Below are 9,001 nucleotides of genomic sequence, written 5' to 3' on the forward strand. Positions count from 1 at the left end.
TCTGTCTATACTAAGTTGTTTCCTTACCCTCTCCAGTTAGTTTTATAATAGGTCTTTTTATAAGTAGGCATATATTTTATATTAATTAAATTAATGCAGACTAAGAACTATGCTAAATGGTTTGAGAGTATGACAGAAAGAACGGAATACATCTCGGCTTTAAATATGGTATTTGTAGGTTTTCTACACAGGTCTTCCTAATGTGTTATTTAGAGATATGTAGTATGTTGAAATATAAGTATATTTAATTATTATAATTAATTAAAATCACATGTTTTTAACCAGAGTTAAAAATGGACAACGGTTTTTGGAATATGATAAAATTAACTTTATTTGAAAACAATGGAATGACTACATTTGACATAAATCAGAGAAATAACAACAGGTAGCAGTGAAAGTCGGATGTGTAGACGAGATAACTACTCATTGGAATTTCCATTGTTTATTGACCCCAAGGTGGTGCCGCTCACAGCATGGCAACTTCATGTTGCTGCAGTGACTGTGGTCCCTCAAGAGCAACCTGCAAAAGTGAGCACATACACATTCATTTCAATGGCTTGTTTGCTTAAGTCATGACTTCCTAGTTGTTAAAATGTAAGGGCAATTTAGTTGCAATTAATCCTGAGAGGTTTCTTTTCCGAGGACTAAGCACTAAGCACCAGTGATGTATTTACTTCTTGTGTTATCTTGGAGTCAGCACTTACATTTGGGTTATGCTGTGTTTTAGGTCCACAATACATAAAAAAAAAAAAACTTCTATTGTCCCAGACCGTCTCACCTTCACACTCGCATGAACGGACCTAAAGTCATCCACACTATCATTATAATAAAGCTCAGCTTTGTTCAATACCTCATCTATCAATAATAAAAAACATAAACAGGAGATGAGAAACCATTACCTTGCTCTTGTTGTTGTCTTGCTCTTCTTCTAAAGGGAAGCTGTAACTGCACAAGGGAATTTCTTCGCAACAAAATGTTGATATGCTAAACCTTCCCATTATGCAGCTTTGACTGTCATTGTTTTTGTTTTGTTTTTTACTTTGTTTGTGTAAGCACCATTCAGAAATGGTGATCAGTTGATCTGTAGGTGCAGTACATTTTCTCTTCTACACAATCTTGGGCCAATGGGGCCAAGACTAAGATCCTACTGTGGAAAATATATGGTCCTGCAGCAGACCACCCTGTATGTGCCCCACACAATACAGTGTATTGTCTCAATTCATTCTTTTTATTTTAAAGTTTGCCAACAAACACAGAAAAGTTGGAGTTACTCACAAATCCAGAGGATCTAGAGCTCTTCGTGCTCATGAAGCACTGAATCCAGGCTTGAGGGCTCCTGGCAGACAGCAGGGCTGGTAAACTCCATCAGGTATTCACAGCGACTGGGCTCTGAGGTCGATGTCAAAACTGTCTCCTTTCCACACGTTAACTTAATCTGAAGGACAAAGAATATCAATTTTCTGTGCTTTGTCGAATGGCAAACATTAAGGCTTAATGCATTAATCAGGGCTGATTGGCGGAGACTCACTGTGGTGGATCTGTTAGGGCCTTGCCAGCACCCTGTTCCATGTTCATACTTCATTATAGAGTAAGGGTTATCCTCAGGACCTGCCCATTGTCCCCATGTACTACAGAAAGCAAATGATGGAAAGTATGGGACGAGTCAAGTATGGATATAAAAAAAAAAAAAAACATAAAATACTAAGAAAAAACACAGATATTCTCTTACCCAAGGTTAGTTTCTGATCCACCATACTTGGGTTTCTGGGATACTCTGTTGAACGGACAGAGCCTGTAGATGTACCTGAAACCAAAATATTAACTTAGTCCTTCAGAAGTAGGAACTTATAATAATTAATAAATACAAGACATTTTCTTCCAAGTCTGCACATACTCAGAAGAAGTCAACTCATAACACTGGCTATAGAGGTAGGCAAACTCAGCAGTGGGTCCAAAGTCAAAGGAGATTTCCTTCTCAAGGTTCCTGCAGACAGAAAGCAAATCCAAAATGTAATCTTCTTTAACTAACATCACACTGCAACAAAATAATTCTGATTGCATTACTGCTCCTTCCGAGTTATTCCGAGTACTTACTTGATCTGATCATCAACTTCCCGGAGAGCTCTCTCAGCCTCATCAAATGCATCCCTGGCTTTCTGAGCAGCTGGGAATCAAAATGTACAGAATAAAAATAAACCCATAAAGTAAATTCAGTCCTAGTTAATGCTTTTGATAAAAGGCAAGCAATAGACCTCTGTCATATAAAAGCATCACATCTGTTCAATAAATCACATTGCTCTTCTGAAAAACAATTTATTTCCGCTACCAGAAGGAGTGTTCAGTTTCAAGTTAGCACATTAAAATTCAAACTAATAGGTATGCAGTCACATCTGTGCTTTTTTCTGTTAGTATTTCACAGCGTGACTCACTAATAGCTGAGGACTGGCTGAGTCACTCACTTTCATACACACTTACCATCAATAAGGTTTTGTGTTTCTTGATCGTAGGGTGGCATAGTTCCCTCATCTTCGTCATCCTTCTTTTCTTGGGTCTGCATCGTAGGAGGGCTCTGCATATCAAACACAGATAAGAGTGACTTACTAAAATAAACTTGAGTCATTCAGCATACGTTGATGGAGAAATACAGTGGACTTACTTTATAGTCATCATCTGGGTCATCATCTTCATCCTCTTCATCATCATCCTCTTCGTCATCTGGGATGTCCTCTTCAGGGTACTGCTCAGACTCATTGTCCCTCATCTCCGCCAGTGGAGTCTCCACTGGTGCTGGGCTGTCTGCGTTGGCCTGATGCACAGAAAGCTGCACATTTAGAAGAGCTGAGGCTTTTCACACATGGAACTTATTGGAAAAATCATCAGGTTCTTACCTCTGATATGTATTTTTCTTTGATGTTAATCCAAACAGACTCAAATGCTACGGCATCCACTTTGTCCACTCCTCCCAACAGTCCCTGTACAAACCAAAGACAAAATTCATATTCAATATGCTGCGTTTTAAACTGCGCCTGTTACGTTAAATAAAACGCATGATTACATTCACATGAACCGGCACAGCACGGCAGTAAAAAGAACGGTCATGTTGGGAGTCTTTGGAAATCTACCTGTAATGTCGTTTAGGTATGAGGATGTGTTGCTTCATTCTCTTCTCAGGAGAATTAATCCTCTATATCTTTGCATGGGTTCACTGCTATATTAATGTTCTGAATGTCAAGTACAGCCCCTTTAACATTAGTGTTTTATAAGGAACAATACAAAAGAAAACATTTACCTGAGCCTCTGCTTCTGTGAATGAAACATCTGAATCTGGGTCGAGCTCAGAGTGGGACAGAAGCTCAGCCACTGAGACACTGAAACAAACAGAAATAAATCATTCACTGAGTTATGGCAACAACAAGGCCAGCTACAAAAACACTAAGTTACTACCACACTAATGAAAAGTTTACATGTGAAAGGAATGAACATAAAAAAATAAAATAAAGAGTCTATTCTCAGACATTTTTTGTTCAGAAAAAAAAATTTGGTCTCTATAGACTGCCATCAGGGTTTAATTCTGCAACAAGACAACTTAGGAAAGAGCATAACGCGTTAATTTGTTCTAATCGCATGCCGCCATTTGTAAATTTATTTTCACTCAGTTTCGCGTCGTGCCTAAGGGGCTACTATTTTGACCCTTTGCCGCACTTTGCCATACTTCCTCGTAACAACACATCCTGCTGCTGCAGGCTGTAGGCATGATGGAGAAAGACAGCAGCAACGAAATTCTGAAAGGTGCGTTTTATTTTCCAAAACTCCCGGATGGGTCGAAAGCCATATGCACATTGTGTAAAGCCGAATTAAAATATCACGAAGCACGTCATGCTTGAGCTACCACCTACGAGCGAAGCATAGTAGTACAGTTAACGTGATTCAGGTTGATGCTAGCAGGCTCGGGCAAAGCACTATTTTGGAGAGTGCTACTTGCCGACCTGTGGATGAAACCAAATCCAAAAAAATTACTACCGCTCTTGCAAAATGGGTGGCAACTAACTGCAGACCTGTCAGCATCGTAGAAGTCTCGGGTCTTAAAGACTACTGTTGGCATGTTCTGATCTGTCTTATACATTGCCATCGAGGGGGACAGTAGTTTCACGCATACACAGCCTGTACGACACAGAGAAAGCAGCCCAACTGGAACTGCTGCAAAGTGATGCAAGGTGATCACTGGACGTCAGTGAGTAATCAAAATTATTTAGGAGTTACTGCACACTATATTGACTCTAGATTCAAATGTGTGACTAGATTCACACATTTTTCTTTTGTTTACAGTAAATAAATAAATAATAAACAAATACAAATCTTAAAATCAAGTTCATAAAGTCACTTTCTTTGCATTCATTTGATTCCTATAGTTAATTGCAATTAACTATAGAAATTCAGCGATTAATCGCGATAAAAAAAAAATGAATCGTTTGACAGCCCTAAAAAAAAGGCAAAATAAACTATCGCTCCAGATTTATAAATGCTGCATTTCTTCTTTGCACTACTGTATTTAACTTTTAAAGTTGTCCGTGGTAAGATTCACAACACTGTCTTCCCTCATTATGGGTGCTAATTATTTGGAAGGTGCTGATACTCACAAGCCATCTGCATCATCATCTAGTTCAAGAAACACCTCAGCCTTTCTAGCCTTGTCCTTCTCCATTTGAATAACAGCCTTTTGATCTGAAACAACAATTTTAATTTTGAGTAATCAGTACGTCTGACGACACACGTTATATAGTGTTATTACATGTTTTGAAAAAATGTTTAACTTCAGGCCTGAAGTCTTGCATCATCAGTGAATTTGTTTGAGTACTACTATTGTATGTGGCATCAAGGCAACTTAGTCTAGCTAAGAAAATGTTAATAAGAGAGACTATACTATCAGTAATGTAATGCTCTGTACAAACAGTAGATGGTGATATGCTTTCACATCCTAATTTACCTTCCCAGGCCTTCAGGTGGCGTTCTTTGGCCTCTTTCTCTGGCTGCTCTGCAGTCTCTTTCACAGTTCTCAGAGCCTCCACCCTCTTTTCAAACTCATTCTTACTGAGCTGAACATCTGCATATTTGGCCTGTTGAGACAAATCAAAATAATACAATAATAACAAATTTAAGATCTACACAATACCTGAAAACTCTATTCAATTTACGAAACAATATCTTAACATATATTCCAGAGAAAACAACTGTCAGATGCAACAACAACAGCAGGTCACATAATAAGCTACAGTAACGATGAAATGAAACCGGAAAGAATAACTAATCTGCCACCTAAAGCCTCACAACAACACATCTTTTTTAATCTAAAATCAGCTTAATTTTGTGTGTGTTTTACACGTGCCTTAAGATGGCCAGCCAGCGTCTAGTTTCTGGATGTGAACCAGGCCCATTAAGAGTAAATGAGTAGGATGTGCTCAACATTTGGTCACTCCTACTACTGCTTTCAGTTTTTCTGTGTATAATAGGCAAAACATGACATATAGGGCTGGGCAATATATCGTTATCATATCGATATATGAGGCTAGATATCGTCTTAAATTGTGGATATCGTATTATGACACAAGTCTTTTCCTGGTTTTAAAGGCTACATTACAGTAAAGTGATGTCATTTTATGAACTTACCAGACTGTTCTAGCTGTTATATTATTTGCTTTTCCACACTAAAGCGTGATTTATGGTCCTGCGGAGGCTCCACACAGAGCTTTCGCCATAGCCTACATAAGTGGCCTGAAGTTTATACTTGTGCGTTGGTGTGCGTGTCAATCTCTTTAAGAAAACAGCAGGGCCGGCATGTGTGTGTGCGTGGGGAGTGTGGTAGAGCGAGTGAGAGAGTAACGGCGATTAGATTTGTACCCCGTTTACACGTACATGGTTATTTTGAAAAACGGAGAGATTTCCCTTCGTCTGTGCCCTTCCTTTACACGCAAACGGAGAATTCGCCTCTGAAAACGATTCTTTCTAAAAACTCCAGACCAGAGTGGAGATTTTGTAAACTGAGACAAACGGAGATTTAGGCAGCCGAGGAAGAGAAGAGAGAGGAAGTGATATGTTGCTGTTGTTGCTATATTTCGGGATTCTGATTGGCTAACGTGGGCTTGAGCTTCTCGTTACACTGCCACCTGTGCACGATGTTATTTTTGAAAACGGAGAGGTTGAAATGTCCGTTTATGAAAATAGCCGGCCACGTGTAAACGTAGCATTGGAGTGAGTAGCGACTCTAGAAGCATAGTGAGACTACGTACGTAGCCACGGCGTAGATTTAACGCAGAAGCATAAACCACGCTTTAGTCATTATATCCACTGATGATTATTTATCAAAAATCTCAATGTGTTATTATTTTGTATAAGCACCAATTGTCAACCCTACAATATCGCCGCAATATCGATATTGTGGTATTTGGTAAAAAATATCGTGATATTTGATTTTATCCATATTGCCCAGCTCTAGTGACGTAACTAGATATGCAACAGTTGGCGTAGACACCTTCAAACATTTCTACTGAAGTGTCTGTATCTCTGTATAACAACATATTTGACAATGTGACAATCAATGTTTCAGAGCTCTCAATTATTACACAAACAAATACCAAAGGTTTTCTTGTCATTCATACCTTCTTATCCTCTAGGCCCCTCTTGGCCTCCTGGATAAGTTGTTGTTTAAGCAGAAAGCCCTCCTTAGCGATCTCTGCCATCTTCTGCAGGCTCTCCCTTTCTTTGCGCCCCAACTCCCTGCAATCACACATGATATAAAGAAAATACTCAACAAAAACAAAACATTTAACATTTTCTGGAAACTAAATGTGTATTTAAGCACATGTATAGGATCTATGGAGAAGCCAGGCTTAAGACTATGAAGCATGCTTAAATTATTAGCATTATAACCCAAAAACATCCCCACCTGCAGGTGTTCTGACAGGCGGCACCACTGTTGTACTCATCGGTTGTGTCACAGCAGTCTGTCCCAAGAAACACAGGCGTTTAACAAAACCCTGCCCACACAACACATCTGAAAAGAAATAGTCAGCAAAGTTTAAAACTCATACCACAGATTCCGTCATTGATGCGGGAGGAAGGGATGAAGCCTGGTCGGAAACCTGCATTAGTGCAGTGGAAGCTGCCATTGGGACAAGCAGCAGTGCCTGCAAATAAATGTCTTATTACTGTAGATATACAAAACTGCTGGATATTGTCATGACCTTGCAAAGGGAGAATTATCAGAATAAGCTTTAATGGCCAAGTATGTGTGTGTGTGTGTGTGTGTACACACATACAAGGAATTTGAATAAATTTGTGTTGCACCTAACGTACACACAGAAATAGACATATGGCTAAAAACAAGAACAACAAAGCTGAAGGTAAACAAACAAGCCTACAAACAATAACTACTATAACTAATTAGACTAGGTAGATATAAATATATATTAAAAAGTATCACATATATATAAAACACCACAATGGAATTTGTAAAGCGTAATAGTGCAATAGTGCAGAGTGCAAAGGGTGCTGGAATAAATATGGGATGATTAATGTAACAGGTTCCTTTATATACATGAGGTAGGTGGATATGACAGTATATACAGTGATGTTTCGATTTATATAGAGTGATTATATTACCATGTTAAAGAACAGTGAATATTTTAACTATGAAATATATAATTTATTGGTAAAGTGGATGCTTGGTGTACCATAGGGTTATAGCAGTGATTTGCCTGGCACTATGGACTGGTATTTACTGTTCATTAATTCATTATACAGACTAAGCAGCAAGTACTAAAATAGTACTAGAGAAGTACAGGAGTCTCCAGCATGCAGGATATACGCACCTGGCTCATCAGAGCCGTCTTGGCAGTCACAGTAGTCATCATTCACTCTGTCAAAGGGAATATTGCGGGAGCCATCCAGGCAAGTAAAAGGTTTGTCTTCTTCATAGAACTGCCGTTCTTCACAGGTTGAACAGAAGAAGCGGGTCAGTGCCATCACAGCTTTAAAACTACAGAAACTCATTGTGAACTTTCACCCTAGCGCAAAATATACAACTGTACTCATATAACTGTCTTGTTATAGTTGTGATTAAATTAAATGCTTACTTGACAAAGGGACACCGCGAGGGCGTTGGACTTCCACCGCTGAGACTCCTCCTGAGACACCTAGCAGCAGCAGCAGCAGAATGTACTGACAGCACATCATGATGGGGCGGGCTCCACACTGAGTCAGTATTTAGCAAGATTCAGCTGCACCGGGAACCGCCTCAATCACACAGATTTTGCAGTTTAATACAAGAAGCACTCACTATTAACATGCCATGACAAGGACGAGAGCGTTATAAAACACAACATTGACAAAACTGCGCCTGTTCTTACATAGGCCTATTTCGACAAATAACGTACAACGTCTTGTCAACGTAACGTTAGCCGAGAGCTAACAAATGAATGCTATCTAGCCAATTTAGCTAAAGCTTTTGCTATAAGCAACCCATACATTAACAAAATACCAAGAGTACGTATGTTGTTACAATAACATCACAAAACATCACAATACTATAAGGTTAATAAAGTGGGTAGAGTAAAATGAAACGTTTTCTTAGAACAAGCTAATGATTATTACCAGTAAATACGCCACCTAGTTCCGTGGTGTCAGAGCGCATGCGTATATCACCACTCTGTCATGTTTCACTCTGATTGGACGACGCTTTATTTAGCCCCTGTGATTGGTGGAGAGCCATGGCATCCATAGAAATATGATGGCACCCGTCTGAAGTAGAGGATTCTGGGGAAGATGCAGCCATCTCATGCCAGAGCCAGTTTTTTTACATCCATGGAGCCAGACAGGTGCAGGCGTTTTCTTATCCATGGGTTCAGGTAGTCATAACTCTTTGCACCGTTATCCTTACACCATAATTAATAACGGCGTAAAAACTAACGAGTAGGTAACGTTCAAATGGACAGATATTATTTTAAAA

At 39.2% G+C, this 9,001-nt stretch overlaps 1 protein-coding gene across 2 annotated transcripts; it reads right to left on the reverse strand.

The window, feature by feature from the left end:
* Window positions 1–304: 304 nt before the first annotated feature.
* On the reverse strand, window positions 305–8,771 carry prkcsh (protein kinase C substrate 80K-H). 2 transcript variants are annotated; one of them, XM_031312792.2, is made up of 18 exons: window positions 8,647–8,771; window positions 8,130–8,289; window positions 7,866–7,982; window positions 7,086–7,181; window positions 6,941–6,998; window positions 6,654–6,771; window positions 4,985–5,114; window positions 4,638–4,722; window positions 3,290–3,368; window positions 2,889–2,972; window positions 2,657–2,806; window positions 2,476–2,569; window positions 2,095–2,164; window positions 1,895–1,984; window positions 1,730–1,804; window positions 1,529–1,628; window positions 1,276–1,435; window positions 305–520 (listed from the first exon to the last, which is right to left on the reverse strand). In XM_031312792.2, the coding sequence occupies exons 2-17, from the start codon at window positions 8,227–8,229 to the stop codon at window positions 1,289–1,291; spliced, it is 1,593 nt and encodes a 530-aa protein (XP_031168652.1). In that variant the 5' UTR covers window positions 8,230–8,289; window positions 8,647–8,771; the 3' UTR covers window positions 305–520; window positions 1,276–1,288. The 2 variants fall into 2 exon arrangements, with proteins under 2 accessions (XP_031168652.1, XP_031168653.1); XM_031312793.2 differs by having other exon boundaries at window positions 8,662–8,749.
* Window positions 8,772–9,001: the final 230 nt, after the last annotated feature.

Source organism: Sander lucioperca, chromosome 21, assembly GCF_008315115.2.
Source record: "Sander lucioperca isolate FBNREF2018 chromosome 21, SLUC_FBN_1.2, whole genome shotgun sequence".
In the NCBI taxonomy this organism is placed as follows: domain Eukaryota; kingdom Metazoa; phylum Chordata; class Actinopteri; order Perciformes; family Percidae; genus Sander; species Sander lucioperca.

What these genes read in the sequence shown, in the direction of transcription:
- prkcsh (XM_031312792.2), bottom strand. Translation starts at nt 8,229, where the DNA reads ATGATGTGCTGTCAGTACATTCTGCTGCTGCTGCTGCTAGGTGTCTCA. An exon ending in TCGCGGTGTCCCTTTGTCAA is followed by an intron (nt 7,983 to 8,129) that starts GTAAGCATTTAA and finishes CAACCTGTGAAG; the next exon opens with AACGGCAGTTCTATGAAGAA. An exon ending in AACACAAAACCTTATTGATG is followed by an intron (nt 2,165 to 2,475) that starts GTAAGTGTGTAT and finishes TTTGATTCCCAG; the next exon opens with CTGCTCAGAAAGCCAGGGAT.